At 36.0% G+C, this 21,414-nt stretch overlaps 1 protein-coding gene across 1 annotated transcript in view; it reads right to left on the minus strand.

The window, feature by feature from the left end:
- Positions 1-300: 300 nt before the first annotated feature.
- The window catches only part of LOC123668488 (vacuolar protein sorting-associated protein 13B), a 78,671-nt gene continuing 57,557 nt past the window's right edge, over positions 301-21,414 (minus strand). Inside the window, exons 67-86 of the mRNA XM_045602220.1 lie at positions 20,735-20,941; positions 19,525-19,680; positions 18,498-18,654; positions 18,212-18,354; positions 17,753-17,836; positions 17,021-17,641; positions 14,674-14,731; positions 14,263-14,339; positions 13,432-13,528; positions 11,713-11,867; positions 11,171-11,405; positions 9,661-9,878; positions 8,623-8,758; positions 7,926-8,133; positions 7,586-7,656; positions 7,213-7,400; positions 6,016-6,177; positions 2,111-2,206; positions 1,037-1,111; positions 301-474 (exon numbers count right to left, since the gene is read on the minus strand). Coding sequence (XP_045458176.1) covers positions 301-474; positions 1,037-1,111; positions 2,111-2,206; positions 6,016-6,177; positions 7,213-7,400; positions 7,586-7,656; positions 7,926-8,133; positions 8,623-8,758; positions 9,661-9,878; positions 11,171-11,405; positions 11,713-11,867; positions 13,432-13,528; positions 14,263-14,339; positions 14,674-14,731; positions 17,021-17,641; positions 17,753-17,836; positions 18,212-18,354; positions 18,498-18,654; positions 19,525-19,680; positions 20,735-20,941 — 3,318 coding nt within the window. The remainder of the gene's footprint in view (positions 475-1,036; positions 1,112-2,110; positions 2,207-6,015; positions 6,178-7,212; positions 7,401-7,585; positions 7,657-7,925; positions 8,134-8,622; positions 8,759-9,660; positions 9,879-11,170; positions 11,406-11,712; positions 11,868-13,431; positions 13,529-14,262; positions 14,340-14,673; positions 14,732-17,020; positions 17,642-17,752; positions 17,837-18,211; positions 18,355-18,497; positions 18,655-19,524; positions 19,681-20,734; positions 20,942-21,414) is intronic.

A 21,414-nucleotide genomic window follows, 5' to 3' on the forward strand; every position in this document is an offset into this window, starting at 1 on the left:
ATTCAAATAATTAAATAGCTCTGGCAAGTGTTTCTGCGAATCCTATAGCGCTTACTTGTACCTTAACAAGTGATTATGAATTAAATAATAAATAACAAGTTTGTAATAAGTACTTGACAAAAGACGCCGGTTCTTAGAGAAACAGTCCTCGTTTATGACTCAAGTACAATAACCATACGCGCAGCAGTGGGACGTTAGAGGCTACATAAGTCATTGTGTTGTGACAGAATTGGGTTACAGAACTACCGAGTTTAAATTAAAAAAAAATAAATAAATAAATAAAAACAATCTGTTATTTTTTTACAGTAGAGTGAAGTGCGTGTCGACATTAGCGTGTAGTACGGCACATAAAACGGCCCGGAGCGCATGCGCAGTGGAGGGGGGAGGCAGTAGCGTTAGTAGGCGTGTCTCATTCGTATCGTAGCCTTCTGCTCCCGTATATCGCGCTACCCTGGCCATAGCTGCCGCGCTTATCTGAAAAGCGAAAACATTTTTAATTGCATGCCTAAAATTGAGCGTATCGTATTTCTATACTATAAAGTAAGCTAGCGTAGGTTTTGCCTGATTGTAAGCGGATACTATAGATTATGGACGCCAGCAACATCAGGAGTTTTGCGAGCGGGTTGCCGACCCTACACCTCGCCTCTAGCTACCTCGCTCACCACAGGAACAGAAACAGAACATTACTTGAGAACAGTGGTATTTAGCTGTAATCTTCTGTAAGGTCGAGTTGCTACCTGGTCGGCCTGTTCCTCATTTTGAGCAGGATATTTACTGCTGTGCTCTACCTCAATGAGGATATTTGTCCGATATCAGACCGCATTGCATTCCCTATCCTTAAACGAACCTTAATCACTAGTCACACTAGACTTAGACACAGATTAGATAGATTAGATCACTTAATTGAAGGTAGACTTCCCAGTCGGGTTGCTCCAAATTTTAACCAAGCTAAATTCTGCTGTGCCATACCATGTATTGTACCGTTTGTGTAGATTTTCAGATGAAGTGTATAAAATATTTGCGAATACAATTTTACCTGAACTTCGTTGTCTTCATCAACGACGACGCGCGATTCAGACAACCTCGGCGATCGCTTCTGTTTAACGTATAGCTACAACAAGTAACAATTATACTAGTATTACTTTATTATAACATGTGCAGTGCTGATACTTGATATAAAATATATAAAAAAAAAATTACAATGTAAGCGCAAAAATTATGTTCATTTACGACATCAGATTAGAAACCTCTAAAACTATCAGTGTTAATCTACTATATTATGCATGTATATACATATAAATAATATAATAATATATACTTCCTCTGGAATCACTCTATTTACTAAAGAACACCGCGTCAAAATCCGTCGCGTAGTTTTGAAGATCTAAGCATACAGACAGCGGAGGCGACTTTGTTTTATACTGTGTAATGATGTCCATATGTTTCGTAAATCCGTTATCATTACCTGCGAATGGTCGTCCACTGCAAGTAGTGCTAGTAGTGCAAGTCGAGATGACTAAGAATCCGAACGAAAATTCCTACTTAAAAGTTTCACTAATTATTTGTAATACACACTAATATTATATTGGGTATCGTGAGAGGCGACTAACGGATAACACAGTTCCAACCAGTTAACCTTGGAGCTTAAAGCCGACCGATGGCGGGATACCCATCCAACTGCTGGCTTTGAAACACACAGGCCGAAGACGGGCAGCAGCGTCTTCGGTGCGACAAAGGTCTGGTCACCACCCGCCTGCCCGGCGTGGTGATTATGGGCAAAACACGTGAGTTCACACCATTTTTGGCGAGAACTTGTGGAGGCCTATGTCCAGCAGTGAACTGCGAAAGGCTGCTGTGATGATTTTGACTAATATTATAAAGCTGATGAGTTTGTTTGTTTGGACGCGCTAATATGAGCAACAACTGATTCAAATTGAACATTTCTTTTTGTTGGGTAGTCCATTAATCGAGGAAGGCTATAAATAGGCTATATGATCTTTTTATGTTTTTTTCCTCAAATCATTGCGGGTAAAAGAGCGGTGCACAGCTAATATTATATTCAATTGACTCGTTATTTAAAGATCATACTAATAAAATAATTCCAACTCACCTCAATGACATGACTCTGGTACGGTCCGATGGTGCAGAATTTAAAGTCAATCATTTCGTAAATTCTTTCCGTCTCCGCGTCGATCATGACCAAGTACTGAAATTCGTCTACACATTAGAATCTTTCAAATAACACGAATATGTTATGGTTTCATTTGCCTTTAATTGTATTTATACTTCAATTTATTGTATATTATATCGTATTTTCCATTAACTCGAATAATTGGATAATTTGAAAAACAAAATAGTTATGACGTAATCAAGATGGGATTCACTTCACTAAATACTATTAAAAAAATAATCTGCATTAAAATTTAGAATCTGCTGTGAGATTAGTAAAAATTGCAAGCCACCCGTAGCGTGCATTCCATATAGTCAGAAAGGCACTGCCTACCTTGTCATGTTACTAAAAACGATATATAAAACATGAACATTAAATATTTTTAAAAAAGACATAAACCGTAATTCAATTTAAATCCGCTTCAACTCAAAAACCCGCCGTAATATATGCGATATCAGCGCTTCGCGCAAATTGACGACGGGCATTTTATGAAACTTCTGCCTACAATCGCTAACAAAATGTTAGAAATGACAGTAGGACGAAGGAGGAGATGAAGGAGGAATTTTATAATGTCGCGCGTCATATGGAATACGAACAAAGTATTGTGTTTTTAACATTGGTCGGTTTAACAATGAGAGTAGGCACAGCCTAAGAATAACCTGTCAAATCAAATTGTCTTGAATTCGATACCGTTTTTACCAATAATTATGATTTTTGACACAGTCGCATAATCGCAACGTTCCACAGATTAATTTCGTAATAGTAGTAATTTGCTTTGAATTTTTCGTTTGTGCGTTCCAAAGAGCAACACGGAGGGGAGTAGCCATGTACAGGCATTCCCCTCTGTCAAGGTATAAGGCCAAATGGCCATATGCATACAATAAAACTAGTTGCAGCCGCACTGATCACTAGACTAAATCTAGTTGCGCAATTTAATTAACGTCCTTCAAAAAATGCCAAATTGTTCTGTTTTTTGCTGCAAATAAAGATCTGCCACGTCAAATTTACTAAAACATGGCGTTACCTTTCATACGTAAGTATTTTTTAATCACATTATTACTTGTATACTTCTTTTAAACCTTTTTTTAAACTTAAAAATTACAAATATTATCGGTCGTGTTGACTCGATTTGTTTACCAACACAGGCCGCTCGCCCTCATACAATATGCGGATCGTTCCAGCGACTGATCGGAGTCTATTTCCGAGAAGTCACTGTCGCCGAGCGATAGTGTTGTTACCGGTTTGTTTGTAGATGGTTATCGATAAAAACGGCAAAGGCAAAAGAGGAGACAGACATTTATGAGATTTTTGATTTATTTAAAATATTATATTGCTAGCTTTTTTTTAATAAACATAGTTATATAATAAAATTGCATTGTATTAAATATAATACACGTATTATGAGTATTAATACATTTTACTAGAATTACTTAATGTGAACAACGACCATAATGTTTTATATAAAAATTTGGCAGGTTTTCTAAAAGTTCAAATTTAAGGGATACATGGAAAAAAATTGTAATAACAGATTAACCTGGACGCCCAGAAAAAATAGTGTAATTTGTTCAGATCATATCAATACCACTATCTTTCAAGTGTTGGCGAACAATAGAAGGATTAGTCGAGGGCACCAAACCAACACTAACGCCCCACTGTTTTTGTCCCGTAAGTTTTTTTTTGTCTCACGTACAAAGTAATCAAGATATGGTTCATCTTAGTCATAGTAGTGAAATGAAGCTTAGATTTATCAACTTTGAAAATTAACAATGTCCATCCTTTCAGAGTCATCAACAAATCATTCAATCTAGCAGATGACAAGCTATCATCTTATGATGCCATTAGTGCTACGCTCCCTATCCCCGATTCGTTGACATCACCGTGTACATCATCAACTCCTCAAAATGTATGTTAACTTTAAATCGTTTATTGTAGACTAGCATTGTTTGGCACGACAACGTTGCACCAAACGTATTGTGACATAATTATAATAGTTAGACATATGCTGTCGCGACACTTTTTAACCGACTTCCAAAAAGAAAGAGGTTCTCAATTCGACTGTATTTTTTTATGTATGTTACTTCAGAACTTTTGACTGGGTGGACCGATTTTGATGATTTTTAATTTAGATCTGATAACAACTTTTTGAGTAACCTTTGATAACGCGTATATATTACGTATATTGTATTACTTGTCATGTAATTGAAGACAGTTTTTTTTTCGTTTGCAAGCAAATACAATTATTGTAGATAATGATGTGTTCTACAAAGTCTTACTGCATCATATATTTCTATTATCATTAGTTTTTGCAGCGCACATAATGTAAGGAATTTTTTAGGTTATTTTTATCCCTTAGGTTACATTATTGGAGTTTTAGTAAGGATCCCTAACATTTTTGAAAATATAGTATAACCTATGACGCTCAGGGAAAGTGTAGCTTATCAACGGTGAAATAATTTTTTGAATCGGTCCAGTAGTTTCGGAGCCTGTTAAATGCTAACAAACAAACAATCAAATCTTTACTCTTTATAATCGAAGATGTTTGATTTGTAGTATATAATAAATTAAGTCAATTTTTATAATAACATCTTACCTGTGTATCACTTTAAAAACTTTATTTCCCTAACCCAGTACTTGAATTTATCGATAATGCATATCGACAGTTGTTACAACCACGGCTGTAAGCAACTTATCAGTGTAGTTGCGGCGTGTCATTATACTGTAATGACACAGAATGTATCTATGTGTGTGTGAAAAATGTAAGTGTGTTTTTAATTTAGTATGTGTGAGTTTCGTAGTGACAGACGATTATTTTTGCGTGGGAATTAGATAAAGTGTGAATGTCTGTAATTTCCTCCCGCAAAAAATGACAGACAGTTTTGTATCGGTAACAAACGCAATGGCTTCTCCCCTCCGTGTTGCTCTATGGTGCGTTCTTGTTATTAGTGAAAATTTAAATATATTAGTGATGAATAAGTTTACTTGTGAAATATGTAACGGAGATGTGTGTTTGATGAAAGTAAATAGTGCATCCAAATTAAACACATTCGATTTTACGGATAAATTAAAAATTCTTCAGGCTAGGCGTATCGATTTAACATATAAATAACAATGTCGTTATAATTTTTCATTTATTAATAAATAAACAAGTACTTTCATTAAGCATACAATCGTAACTAATTAATAGTGTTATCAATGATTTCTTATGTTTGACAGAAACGAAATTATCAGAGTGCCGGCCTTATGAGGTCACAGTCTATCCAGTAACTGATTTGTCTGATAAATATCAGTTGGTTGCTGTACGTGTATTTGTATGCCTGCATTATTATAAGTATAAATGCACTTTAGGTGTCCAATAATTTACTTGTCTGTTCTTGAAATTATCTAAAAGCCTCTATTGCAGTGGGATATTAATTTTTTTTGACTGCCTTTTATGTCTAAAAACTTTATGCACGCCACTACAAGCCACTGAATTACAACAACAAAAAAAAAAAAAACTTTTCGTTGACAAATTTACTGGATACTTAGATACGGAACAAGTATCCATTGAAAAAAAAAATTGAAAATTCTTGCTTCTTGCTTCTTACTTAAAACTGATATGCTCCTTATAAATAGTATCTGTGCTACACATCCCCATCCTAACTTGGGATGGATATTTGTATTCATACAAATATTTCCCGCCCGGTTGTCTATGGTTGTGGTTATCCCCACCGTGACTCGGAGAACACTTGAAGTCGGTCCCGGTTATTATCATAGACGTCTGATAGCGATAGTAGCGTGGTGGATTAAGGTCAGATCCTTCTCCTACATAGAGGAGACATGCCCAGAAGTTGGATATGAGTACATACCTTATGCGTGAAGAGCAGTTGTACAGGAGTGCCATCGAGTTCAGCTTCGAAGCCGGTGAGGACACCCAGTTCCGCGAAACGAAAGCCCCATCGAACACAATCTCGTCTCCAGCCACTTGGGATGCTTATCTCCTCTAGAGAACGGACGGTTCCCGCCTTCGGCTATTGATGTAAAATAAATATGGAAATTGTAATATTTTCAAAGACACTTAAACTCGAAAAACCGGCTCATGAAATACTAATACACAACCATAATATCGACTGTCCCTACGTACAGTATCGAAACTGAAAATTTTCTATTTTTTTATTGCATGAAAAACTACTTTTTATGTATATTTTCAAAGAAAAAAGAGAAGAAAAATACACGATAAAATGAAATACACGAGAAAAATACGCTATAAAATACACATAAAATCACATTTTTCATGAGCTTATACTCAATATCGATACTTAACAAATCATTCAGCGTAAAAAATGTAAAGTGCCTTTTTCAATTTCGATATTATACGTAGGGACAGTCGATATTTTTCTGTAATATATAGTATGTAATATTGAAATATTTTTTTCTGTATTTTAGTATGTCATGCATTTTATTGCACAGGTTTTACATTTAAATAGTAAGAACATATACATATAATCATAAATACATAATACAACGATAGTCTATTTATGTCCTACGGCTGAGTATGAAGCAGTTCTTTTAAGAATAATATCGAACACAATTCGCTATGGTATTTTAGTTCATAGCCTTTAAATGTTAACTAACGAAATAATAAATAACGGAAAAAAAAAACAATTTGACAAACTTTATTAGTGAGCTCAACACTCAAAACTGTCATCCAGAAAGCGTCAATAGTCCTAGATAGTGCAGTAACTAGATCTGATAATATTAATAAAAAATTTATTGTAATATGAAACTTTGAATAGTTACGGGTCTAAAGAACTCACTATAGACGGCGCCACGGTTCGCTTAAACCGAAAATAAAAATCATCATATCAAGGATTTCGTTCTAGCGGGTATATCGTTCCATAGCTTAATTGGCTAGAGCGCCGACAAGGTCAGTCGGAGGCGCGGGTTCGAACCCCGCTGGAGCGGTCAATTTTTGATATGATATTCAAAAATGTTTAGAATTCCTAATGTGTGGGTAACACAAAAATAAAATCGTACATATTAAAAAATTGTTATTATAATAGTACCTGAGGCACAGGATCCCAACCGGTTTGTGTCAGAAGACCATGTCCAGCGTACGCTACTAGGTCAGCTGTAGCACTCAATGGTTTAGTAATAGCACCGACTAAGCCTCGCCTAAGAGCCGCCGCACCACTCTCACTTTCACCCACCGCTACTCCCACCAGGGGATGGTGGGCTAAACCACCTACTGCACCTGTCACACGAAGCTGAAGTTAAAATATGGCGAATGATAGGAAATACATTAAAGTGGCGATGTGTATACAATTTTGAGCAAACAAGTTTCAACCATATTGCCATATTTAATTATTTTAATCAATACACGAGTCCAGTTATTTCACCAAGTTGGTATCTCTAAGACACTATCCATATCTTACTTACCAAGAAGATTAATAGCAAAATTGGTGATTCCAGCCACTAGACCCGCCATGAGATTTGGTGGTGGTCGTCGCCTGAAAATAATGAATTATGGTTAAAAATAACCTCTTACAGATATGTTTTCTATTAAATAACATATAACACACTTTTATTCTACTCGGTAAAAGTAAACAGCAATAGTCAACAATTACATGAATTTTTTTAAGCATCTAATTCAAGTTACTTCTTACTCATAACCTTTTTCAAAAACTTGATCACATCCTAAGTTGTTGTGTTCGAACAAACAAACTATTCAATTTTATAGTATAATACACATATGATACTAATAAGTATAAACTTGTACCTTGCTGCTGCAGCTCTCTTAGCGTGTTCATCGTCACCAGCGAGTAAATCAAGGTTTCTCGCTAGTGAACCGGCAGCAGAGCTTAATGAGCGAAGTAGGGCTCCGGCGGCTGCCGAGGCGACTCCCCGGACTCCGCCCCCCGCACTACCCACTCGAGCTGCTAGGGCTCCAGGAGCACCTAGTAATTCTAGGCCACCTACAACCCATCCTGGAATAGATTATCTTATGTATAAATGTTGCTTATATACCAGAACAATAATTTATCGAATCATTAAAAAAATGTAGATTTTTTTATTGAGGTAACTCTGTCTTATTTTACTGTTAATATCATCGACAATGACTTCAAAACGTTTACAATGACGTGAAAAAATGTTTTCACAAACCAACATAATAAAAATAAAGAAATAACAAAAAATTACACGTCTCCAAAATTTTATTGGACCGTGAAACCTGTGAGTCGATAGGTATGTAAAATATGCCCATAAAAACATTAAAAAAAAAATAGTTTTTGTTAGTACCGGTTTGATTCCCTATAGGCCTATAAGATTGATTCACTGGGCTAAATCACAATTACAATTAGCTACGATCGTGTAAATCCTATTAAAAGGGAGTACCAACGTAAAAGAGATGAAAAGAAGCCCCATAGGTATAGAAGGAGAAAAGAGGTAGGTTTTTAGGTGGCTAAAATAAATCTTACCTGCACCAAGTATAGCTGCGGAGAGATAATGTACTGTGAGCGCATGCGTCAGTCTTTCTGATGACGTCATCACGTCTTGTAACTGGAAAGCACTCAGACGCAAGGGACTTTCATCGAGCGCTATGTACATTCGTACCTACAATAATTATATATATATGTATAACAAAGCTTCCATTATGAAATTACTAAAGAATTAATATATCACTGTAATGGTGTGATACTTGTTTGTTTGTAATACATCTGTGTAAACCGCTGTACTGTAAATTAGGTCTCGATTTACATTTAAGTAATTACCTAAACAAGTAAAAACTTTTTCATCACTTTCACGCTTGCTCGGTTCGTGATTTATTTTTTTAAATGGTTGTAATGATCGATCGATTCAGTCTGTAACAGTCCATTGCTGGGCACAGGCCTCCTTCTCCATGTAAAAGAAAAGTCAGAGCTTAATCCACCACGCTGCTTCACTGCGGGTTGGCGGATATGTTCCCTATATGAGTAACGATTGCCATTAGGTGTCGATGATAAAAACCAGGACCGACTTCACGTGTTCTCCGAGGCACGGTGGGGAGACCCTCAAGGACAGGCTTCCAGATCGGATAGAAATATTCGGACAAATACAAATATCCATCACGAGCGGGAATCAAACCAGGAATCGCTGGTGTTGTACACACTACATCAGAGCAATGTCATGACGCATATAATTATATGTATACAGATTTTATTTACTGCTATAAAACTCTTAGATGATCGGGAATGGTTACTTACTGCAAGTGAAAACTTCTTTACGTACGCTTGACTTGGGAGTAAGCTGGTGAATGCGTGACGAGGGCGTTACGATAGGTGTGATCGGGCAAGGCGAACGGAAGTTTAGAGGGAGATATAAGTTAGATAGTGAGTTAGTAGTAGAGTTTTACTTCAGTCGTGTGGTCTAAAGCATACTCATTTTTTATTTAATTTATAAACAAGCGACTACGTAATTTTGTCTGCCTAAACATAAGGATATAAGGAAAATAATAAAAATGTATGACTTATATTTACCGCAGTATGTAGTGTTAAGGTCAAGTCGAGAGGATGGAATAGCAGTTTTCTCAATCTTAGTGGATTCTGTAGAGTATTAATTTCGGTTATTGCCGTGGATTCCGATGTCTGAGCGGTAGAGGGTGCGGCGAGGTGTATGAGCTCGAGGGCCGATGCGACGTACGCGTCCTCTATGTAGAGACCCAACGGACCCAGGAGTAGTTCCAACTCTGTTAGTTCTGTTAAAATATTTAGCATAATTATTATTTAAGTACTATGTGAATCATCAATCCTTAAAAAACAGATAGAAAAAATAGGTCCTTTTTTTTGAAATTTTTTTGATATTCTGTAGCTGTTTTTAACGGAATAAAAGAAAAGAATGCAGAAAATTGACAATTAAAATTATACGCCTGGTCAGCTATTGTCCAATCAGAGCTTACACAAAAAAAAAAAATAATTCAATACAAGCAACTTTGCATTCAGAAAGACAATGAATTTTAAGTCAGTAAAATAAATGTGCGCGATTTTCGCTAAATACTTTTGAATCTTTAGCTATCGAGACACTATTGCTAGCTAACGCTCCCAAGTGGTCGCATATATCACATATACCGATCCCAAGATATTGACATCGTAGGGCTAGGGCGTCAACTCCTAATCCACACACTACACTGTGCGATGACACTAATAATATATCTGCCTAATACCTGTTTAATTAACTAATGAATATTATTAAAATAACTTTTTATTATATGATAAAAAACATTATTATGTATACATATTGAAACATCGATAAACACGCTGTCCTTCATATATAATACTCGTATAAATTTATTGAATAGTAAAAAATTGAACCATAGCTGTGACTATTTGTAAGCACGCCATCCGATTGGTTCGAATGCAACAACGTAACTATACTTATAAGTATTATAAAGGGAAACCTGTTATTGGTCTTATTTTTTGTAATTGTTTATAGTATGTATTAACTGTAACGCTGTTGGTTTTCTTAATTAATAAATTAAAAAAAAAATTTGGAATACAATATAATGCAATATTCAAAGGACTAAAGATAAATTATAATGAAACTAGCTTTTACCCGCGGCTTCACTCGCATTGAATTTTAATTTACTAAAAAGTATTCTATGTTACTTCTAATACATCCAAGAATATATTTACAAAGTTTCATGATGATCAGTTAAGTAGTTTTCGCGTGAAAGCGTAACAAACAAACTAATATTCACATTTATAATATTAGTAGGGATAACTTGAAGGTCGTTCAATAAAAAATAAATAATAAATGTTATGTATACTAATATCAAACAGCTAAAGAGTTTGTTCGTTTATTTGTTGGAACGCAGTAATCTCATGAACTATTGGTTCAAATTGATTTTTTTGTTTGTTTTTGTTTTAGATAGTCCAATAACGAAGGCTACATACCATATAGATACATTTTAGTACGTTTTTTTTCCCCAAATTAACGCGGATGAGACCGCGGGGCACAGTTTGTACAATTTATATAAGAAAACTATCTCACCTTGATATTCGCGATTCGCAGCTATCCACCGATCATGACAGGTCCTGAGGTACAGCCTTGCTTTAGAGGCGAGAGTCGATAGTCTCTCATTAAACATCCCCCAGAGAGCTGGCCAGCGATCCACAGACGTCACTTCCGCTCTAGTAGTGGCCACAACCGCAAAGTCATATTGTTCCGTTTCATATTGGGCGTTGTCGATTTGTACGTCTGCTACTGATAGTGTTGATTTCGTTTTCTGTTTTTTTTTTTTGGAAAAAAATAATATTAATTTGGCAATAAGCTACATGTGATGGAAGAATCAGAAATAGTGACGAGAATGATGAAATGAAATTGAAATGAAATGAAATTGATGAATTGATGCAGTGGGATGTTAAAGGCTAAATCGTGAAATATATTGGCATGTGAATTAATTCCACTGGAACAATGCGTCTATAAAATAAAAATATATTAAAACTGTTCAACGATTTTACGAGTAACTACCTTCTTATGTCAATAAAGACTGTTACCAAACTTGTGCAGTAGTAATTGTAAATAAGTCTTACCCTGGCATCCGCCTGTACGAGTACAGAAACGCGCTGCATATGCAACGCAAGTAACGGTAACTCGTCGGAACTAGCGCCCACGGTTACTACGATGCTGGTCACGAGACATCTAAATCGCTCTTTCTCTGGCCACACCTCGTTACCGTCGGACCAATCTGCGTGGACATATTTATATAAGTAATGTATAGTATGTGTAATAAACGTAAACTAGAATATACGAGTACATATTCAATTTCTTACATACATATATCTTATATATAATTCCTATTTCGTAGTTTTATATCCAACTAGAACTATTTCAATAAACTCATTCCTATTCACAGTTCTAATTAAGTTGTCAATATTTTTATTGGTTGTTTACTATTGTCTCATGTACGAATGGTTTGGGTGATTTTATTCGCATTGTTTTGAAATTTTGATTTATGGCGTGTTGTAAGAGTCGCATTAAATTGATTTTATAAATCCAATACGATCTGGCGAGCAAAGTAGCAGTGCTGATTTTTTATTTTAATTTAAAAATAAAACAACAAGGTTGTCTGGAAAATTGGTATTTAGCGATATGACAAGTATTTTTCATAGTGCAGTATCATATTAAGTTGAAAAAATAAATAATTATATAAACTATACAACATTTAAGCAAAAAGTTTGCAAACAAAAAAAAATAATAATAATAAAATAAAATAAAATAAAACCTTTTTCGGACACAGCATCCAATAGATATGAGGTTTCAGACAAATCGGTCGAGTCTTTGCGGGCGACTGTCGTAGCGCTGTATATCTCGTTTTTATACGCCTCTGTGGATCATTTTGTATAATAATTATTATTTAAATTCTTCGTAAAACAAAAAAAAAATGTAAATAATAATAATAAATTATGTACGTGCAAAGAAAAAATCAAACTAACGTCAATTCTTAAAAAAAAAAAAAAAAAAAACAAATATTTAATTCATTTTTACAATTTTAATATTTTTTTTATTTTATTAAAACAGAATTTTTGTCTATCTATATGTAATGATAGTTTGGTTAAATTGGATGCAGTTTTTATAGTTATCCTCCAGGAAAGTATTTTTAAGTTCTGATCCTTGACATATAACTTAATATTTGATATAGGTTTCATCTTGATACATCTTTTTGAAGTCGACTTTATACTCTACTAGCTTCTGCCTGCGACTTCGTCCGCGTGGAATAGAAACAATTCTGTCATACATGATTTTTGTAAAACTTTTACTGTTTATGCAGGGCACGTAGCTGAAGCTCTCAAAAGGAAAAACAAACCCGATTTTGAAACATTCTTCATTGGTGCTCCGCTCCTATTAGTCATAGCGTCATAATATATAGCCTATAGCCCTCCTAGATAAAAGGGCTATCTATCTAACACTGAAAGTATTTTTCAAATCGTTCAGTAGTCGCTGAGATTAGCGCGTTCAAACAAGCAAACAAACTCTTCTACTTTATAATATTAGTATAGATACACAATCGTAATGAAATCGGAAGTTTAAAAAGTTCTTGTCGTATACAAGTAAAAAGGAGTACTATTCATATATTTACTATTATTAATATTTACTCAAGTCGTGAATTGTAAATATGTGAATTACTGTATCTTTGAAATAAAGTTACTTTTATTCTATACAGTCAATATATTGAATAAAGCTTTGTATCAGTCTTTGAAGGCCACTTAATCAATCTTCTTGTGTAATAAAAGTTAAAAATTTCGACTTACGTGTGACGTCATCACGCGCTGTCCCTGACAGTTTTAAGAGGGACGAATCATCTGCTTTGTTTGTGGTTGAGGTCATCGTCGCTTGCTGATATTGAACCTGTATAAACCATTATACATAATATAAATTCAGCCAGTAACATACCAATGCTAGACATAGGTATTTTTCGCCTACTCATAAAATTTATGTCAATCTCTGTTGTATAAACTATACGTTCTGTAATTGATTAAAACTCAGTTCCTATATTCATAAAAGGATACGTTTCGATCACGAGCGGTACAAGTTTGAACAAGTCGTTTTCTAGAAACTAAGAAATTAACATATAGTTTGTTTATTTTTTTATTTGAAATTAAAAAAAAACAAGCTTTATTTGTAGAGTGCCTGAGTTGTAATGAATGAATGATATTTTCCTGGCGTGGCGTTGTTTCTCATTTTTGTAAACACACAAACAAACTCTCACTTTTTGAAGTTTATTCAAATAAAATAACAAGTGCGTGTGTGTGAGTTAGACTACACGACTGAAGTTAAAACTTTTTTAGCTCCACGTAACTTATAATTCCCTCTCAACTTCCGTTCGTCTCGCCCGATCTCATTTTTCGTAACGCTCTCGTCACGAATTCACCCGCTTACTCCTAAAGTCAAGCGTGCGTAAGGAAGTCTTACTTCAAAAATACGATGGGTGAAATCGTTTGAAACGGTAACGTTGAGCAGTGACAGAGAATGCGACCTTCACTGAGTGACGTTTTACCACGCAATGTCTCTTGGGAGCAAGGGGAAATATATTTTTAAATATTGCGTTATTTCTTAACAACACACACTTTTAAGATAGTTACTTGTTGAGACGTCGAAGGATTATTCGGAGTCGCCACTAGACCGACGTCCTCGGCTACACTCACTCCAGACAAGGACCCTGCTAATGAAATCAATTAAATTAATTAGATAACGATTTATGCAATTTTCTTATATTACAAATGTAATTAAAGACGTAAATCTTAGAAATGGATTTTACTTTACGCGTCGCAACGAGTAATTTTAAAGTAATATTTTTGAATGAATTTAATTTTTATGAACGATATTTTTTCGTTACAGCTGTGATAATTAGGCTGCAAGGTTGTTAAATATTTTTAAATGACATTACACAAAATTACAAAAAAAAAACTGCAATTACCGATAAAAAAGTTGTTTTAAATTAGTGTTTATAAAATTATTAACTTGACGTATATAAAAACTTAAAATATATTTACTTCGTTTGCTATCTGCGCTCAGTCGACGATATTCATCGTCCGCGGAGCGCGGTTCTTTCTGTGAAATGAAAAATGAAAATAATGTATTAATTACACTTGTAATAATAAAACGTTTACTTATAAAGGACTTATCGAAATTATCATTTTAAAGTCCCATTTTGAAGTAAGTGTCGATAGTGGACGTGAAAGCTTTATAACTCTCATATACATACATATTGTTGAGAATTTTAAACCTTAATAAAGTACTTTGTGAGGGCTACGGAGGTAAGAATATGTCCTCCCTTTCCCTTCCCGTAGGTGTCGTAAGAGGCGACCAACGGATAACACGGTTCCAATATCATCTTGGAACTTAAAAAGCCGACCGGTGGCGGGATAACCGACCAACTGCTGGCTTTGAAACACACAGGCCGAAGACGGACAGCGGCGTCATCGGCGCGACAAAGGGCTGCGGTCACCAACCCGCCTGCCCAATGTGGTCACTACGGGCAACACACAGGAGTTCACGGCATTTTTGGCGAGAACTTGTGGAGGCCATGTCCAGCAGTGGACTGCGATGGACTGAAATGATGAAAGTACTTTGACGTTGACGTTGATGTTCGTAGAATTATACTTTTCTGTGTTACTCATTCATTTTTTCTCTGATGTCTAATGTACACACAAGACTGTTTCCAATGTCATCAATTGAATGCCTGTATTATACATACTAATAATATATACTAGTGTTCGCCTGGTGGTCGAAAATCGACCAAAATGAAAAAAGTTTAATTAATAAAACCAAACAAAAAAAATAAAAATAAAATAAAGAACCTTTTTTTTACATTTTCAATTTGACTACAGACTTTGAAAATCAACAAAAGAGTATAATATGCTTGTGTATACGTCAAATACATGGTAGTGTGTGTAATTTTTTTTTATTGATTTAATATGTTTTTATGCATAATTAAAAAAAAATTAGTACCCTGCACTCCTTCTCTATATAAACTCTAAGTGTAATAATTTCATACTCCTCCGTCCGCGTAATTTTCGTAAAAAGGGGTACAAAGTTTATGCTTCACGTATTAATATATATATATATATATATATATATATATATATATATATATATAAACATTTTTGAATATCATATCAAAAATTGACCGCTCCAACGTATATATATATATTTTTTTTTTTTTTTTTTTTATTACGATATGGGCTTACTCTTGACCTCAGTCTAGCCCTAGAGCACAGACGAGGTCGAAGATGGAGCGAGTTCGCCCAGAAGAAGCCTGTTCACTCGCGCTTTAAATATGTTCGGGTTATATGAACTCGGAAATACAGACGCCGGCAGGGAATTCCATTCCTTGGCTGTGCGCATTAAAAAAGATGATTCGAAGCGCTTTGTACGTATGAAAGGTATATCAATCAGGTAGGAATGAAAGCCCGCGGTACGTCTGAAAGTCCGATGGAAGAAAGGAGATGGGGGTATGAGCTCGTGCAGCTCCAGGGCACACTCTCCAAAGTACAACCTGTAAAAGACCGTTAGACTGGCAACCTTTCTTCGGTGAGCCAGAGTATGAAGAGATTTCACCAAACTGGCATTACCGATAAGCCGCTTGGCTCTGCGTTCCACTGAGTCCAGTGTGGCGAGTTGATATTTAGCTGAGCCATCCCACAAGTGACTACAATATTCCATGCACGATCGGATTTGAGCTTTGTATAGCGTAAGAAGCTGTTTAGGCGTGAAATATCGCTTAACCTTATTTAAGATGCCAAGCTTTCTGGCCGCAGTTTGCGCTTTGGACTCAATGTAATTGCCAAAGTTGAGGTTAGAATTCAACTCTATGCCAAGGAGGTCGAGGGTATCGGACACAGGGACAGGTGTACCACGGAAAGTAGGAGTCAAGTTGAAAGGACTCCGTTTGGTGGAGAATAAACAGGCCTGCGTTTTGGCGGCGTTGAACGTGACCAGGTTGCAATCACCCCATTGGGATACTTGCTCCAGTATTGAATTTGTTCGTTCCACCATGGCCTCTCTCTGAGAACGTATTACGTCCCTGCTGTCTTTTGCGCTGGACAAATATCTCTCAACAATCGTACTGTCATCTGCGTATCCAACAATGCCTGGTCGTAGCATGTCGTTAATATGGAGCAGGAAAAGAGTTGCAGAGAGAACAGAACCTTGAGGGACGCCGGCGTTTATATCCATCAGGTCAGAGGAGCAGCCGTCCACGACCACTCTGATCGACCGTTCACTCAAAAAGTCTGAAATCCAGCTACAAAAGTCAACAGGGATGCCGTAAGCAGGAAGTTTGCTAAGGAGACTTGCGTGCCAAACCCTGTCGAAGGCCTTCGAGATATCTAGTGATACAGCGAGTGCCTCACCATGTTTCTCAATGGCTTCGCCCCAGCAGTGTGTGACATACACCAGAAGATCTCCAGTAGACCGCCCCTGACGAAAGCCGTATTGGTGGTCACTGAGGAGTTCATTGTCCTCTAGGTAGTTCAGCAACTTGCTGTTAAGTACCTTTTCCATGACTTTGCAGAGCATGGAGGTGATGGCGATTGGTCGGTAGTTGCAGGGATTCACTCGGCTACCCTTTTTGGGCACTGGCTGCACATTAGCCAGCTTCCAAGATTTTGGCACCGTTCTAGTTTGAAGAGAGAGGCGGTACAGGCGCGTGAGAACAGGAGACAGCTCAGGTGCACAGGCCTTTAGGACGCGCGCAGGTATACCGTCAGGTCCACTAGTCTTATTCACGTCAAGGTTCAGCAAAACTCTACGGACCTCTTTATTGTGGATCGTAATCTCTTGCATAGAAGAGTCACATCGAGGCAAGGATGGTGATTGTGTAGAGCTAGCGTCAAGACGCGAATTGCTCGCAAAGAGAGATGCAAACAAGTTTGCCCTTTCCACTGCCGAGTGAGCTAGCGAACCATCAGGCTTCTGCAGAGGAGGCAATGTATGGCGGCAGAAATTGGACTCTACTGCCTTCGACAGAGACCAGAATTGTTTACTACCAGGGGGGTACAGAACATCTATATATATATATATATATATATATATATATAGATGTTCGTATATTAGTCGGTCTTTCAATTAATTTAAACTTACGTTTAGTTGAAAAGTGTCTTCTTCGAAGGCGCCGAGCAGTCGACGTCTGATGTCGCTAGCCGATATATCGTTCTGAGAAAAATATTACCATTTTTTTCTATTGTCTAATTTTTGAATACGAAAAATGGGGTTACATATACATATATGTAGAATACAAAAATACTCAAAATGCATACTGTTACATTTTCATTAGCAGTATTTTTGCAATAATTAAAAAAAAAATGTAGTACTGTACAGTATGGTACTGAGAAAACTAATAAGAGTCCGATTGCTTGGTATAGGCTTCATCTTATATGTAGGTATTATAGGAATTATTCCTGTTAAGACCTATGTATATTCCTTCTGTATAGGTATTTTGTTAAACTGTTAACCATTTTAGTTATTGGCATTAAAACTGAATGTATGTTTTTGTATGTTAGCAAAATAAATAGTATTTGAATATTATACTTGGTCAACATCCTGTAGCTCAACGAGTGTTGAATGCGGGTGGGTGCGCACGCGCAACTTGACAGTAACATCGCCGGTAAGTTGCAAAAGTTGTTCGCCGTCTGCTATCGCGATCGGATGGCACCACTCGTAAATCCCTTCGTCTGTTAAAATAAATTTATAACGCAATCCAAGAGCTGTTCTTTGTCAATAACTCTTTATCATTTGTTTGTAGAGACAAATAGTATTATGACAAATTTGTAGCTTAGAAATGTTTTACAAAAAGTACTTTTTTTTGTATTCTTACCTCTGCAGTGTCCAACGGTAAGGAAGGGCAAGGGGTTCCGCAATTCGGAATGTGGAGGGGGAGGATAGCGAGAACAGTACGACGGTGTCGAATAGTGAGTCACACCATTCGACTCCACAACGCACCACCAACGAACATCCAAGCAGTCCTGTACAGTCTGAAATAAATTACCGATCCCTCAAGATAGCCATTCGCTTCGTCTTGATGAAAAACAGTTTAATTTTTTTTTACCCTTACACAAAGTTGGAATGGTTCATTGATTAGAGTAGACGTTTCTGTTGTTTCAAAATAATTTCAAGTACTGGTTTTTTTTTCGTTTAATGTATATGCTGTGAAATTTAATTTCATTCTAGTAGAAATTAACAGAATTTTTAATTTGCATCTTTATTTAACAGTAATAAGTTTTAAGTTAATTGGCAAATTTCCGATAAAACTAAGCATAATGAAGTGAACTGAATTTTAAGAATTATACATTTAGTTATATTTTCCGTGTAAGCCAAGCATTTTTTAAAATCCTTTATTTTTTTTTTCTACAACACAGTCGGCAAAAATGCGTTCGGCTCACCTGATGGTAAGCGATTATTGTAGCTTATAGACGGCTGCGACACCAAAAGCACCCTATCCCCAGTTTTCCCCCTAGCAGCTCTGGTCACCTTACTCACCAACAGGAACACAACACTGCTTGAAACCAGTATTATTTATCTGTGATCTTCTGTAAGATCGAGGTACTTCCCCAGTCGGACTGCTCCAGATTTTGAGCAGGATATTTCCTGCCCTACCACAGTTAGATATTTTATTATTTATATGGCATAATTAATAATATATTGATGAGGGATAAAATATTAAGATAAATACAAATTAATTACGAAATGTTGTATAGCCTGTTTTTAAAGAGGACTAATAATCCTTATTGGAAACAAGTTTTATGTATGATAATTTTTTTTAAATGTCCAGTAAGAAGTAAGTAAGTAAATCTTGCATTTCATAGAGTATACGTGGATGAAAGTGAGATGGCCAAGTAGATTACCTTCACGGGAGTCGTGTTTTCGTCATCCTTAACTGGTTGAGCGACTGCCAGCGTCGTTTTAGTACGATTGTGTACCAAAAATTGCGGGCATGGGTCTTCTGCTATAGTTATCAGCCATCGAGCTTCGTGCTTAACTTGCGTTACTACTATTGGAATCTGGTTGAAAGTAATTAATATTATATTAACTCAAATTTTAATAACAAAATTCGTAGGATTTGGCGTTACTTGTGTTGAAAACTAAAAGTTGAAAATAAAGTAAGGTATATAACAATTTTTTTATTTATTACATATGGAGTGACCTTTATAAAATAAAAGGCTTGTACAAAGTTTTGTACTAGGCCGGCATGGGTGTTTGATCTTACTGGGGGCCGAAATAGGATATCATTCTAATAAGGGCCATTGGAAATGAAACGCTTACGTTTATTTTTATTATATAGAGTTTATAATATCGATAGTTTATTCACAAATAGACTCATCACTGTCACATAACTTAGCCACACACCTAGACTTACTTCGACTGGTAAATTGAGAACGGGCACAACAGGACCAACGGGGGCCCATTCTAATATTATTTACTTATTAAAATTTTTGCTGACAGAGCATACAATAATAATTGTGTTTGCAGGTAAACGAAGAAAAACCGACTTCAATTATATCGACAAGTAATGCAACGTAGGTAGATGAAAAAATAGTCAAGTAAATACGCATTATCAAAGATTACTCCAAAAGCTGTAATCAGATCTCGATGAAATTTAAATGTGACCACATGATAAAAATCAGCTTTCGATTAAATTAAAAATCATTAAAATCGGTACACCCAGTAAAAAGTTATGCCGATTTTCGAGAGTTTTCCTCGATTTCTCTGGGATTCCATCATCAGATCCTGGTTACCTTATCATGGTACCAAGCTAGGAATATCTCCTTTCCAACAAAAAAGAATTATCAAAATTGGTTCATAAACAACGGAGTATAAAAAATAAAAAATATATATATATACAGTCGAATTGACTAACCTCCTCCTTTTTTTTTGACGTAGGTTAAAAATTATCCATTCATCCTGCATGTGGCTAACATTAGCCATACAGATGTCTGCAGTTGTCTGGGCGTTTGAGCTTTTGTATTGTTGTGTTATCGGACCTCCGAGAAGTTAATCCTAGCGGGGGCTGTAGAGTATGAGACGTTTATTTATTATTAAAATAGTAAAACTCACCGATTGTCCGTCATCATTCTTCAAAGCTATAGCCCGTCTAACCGGAGCCATGCCCAGTCGTATCGGGACTGAGGAATTCGCTTGATACACTGTCGTTGGTAAAGCGATACAAAGGAACGCTCGTAGTTCATCCACGTCTCCGCCTCGCCAGCGACCATTCATCCAGAACCGGCAGAGTGGTGTGCCTTGTAAACTATATGAACACATCTATAATGTAGTATAGTGTAAATATTTGTGTTTTTTAAGTAAAACCAACATGAAATACGAATTATTATAGATAGCCCCAAAACTACTCGTCAGATCTAGCTGAAATATAAATGGAGCCAAATGACCAGCATACGAATATGAAAAGAATTATCGAAATCGATAAACCCGGAAACGTTTATGAGCTAACACCTCCTTTTTATAAAGTCAATTAAAAAGTTAAGTTATTAAAAGTTGTTTTTTTCATTATTTATCGTTGTGTCCATTTGTTATAAGTATTCTTTGACGATTAGCAGCAGTTGTTTTTTTCTTTTCCTTCTGTCTAGAATTATCGAGTCCCCAAACCTCAAAAGCTCATTATTGTTTTTCTATTCTGAATTTAGCAAGAATGCCTCGGATGTCTTTTCTTATCAATTCTTGTTATGTTTTTGCCTGTATCATAATGTTTGGTAGGTCAAATAAACAAAACGAAAGTT

Source organism: Melitaea cinxia, chromosome Z (genome assembly GCF_905220565.1).
Source record: "Melitaea cinxia chromosome Z, ilMelCinx1.1, whole genome shotgun sequence".
Taxonomy (NCBI): domain Eukaryota; kingdom Metazoa; phylum Arthropoda; class Insecta; order Lepidoptera; family Nymphalidae; genus Melitaea; species Melitaea cinxia.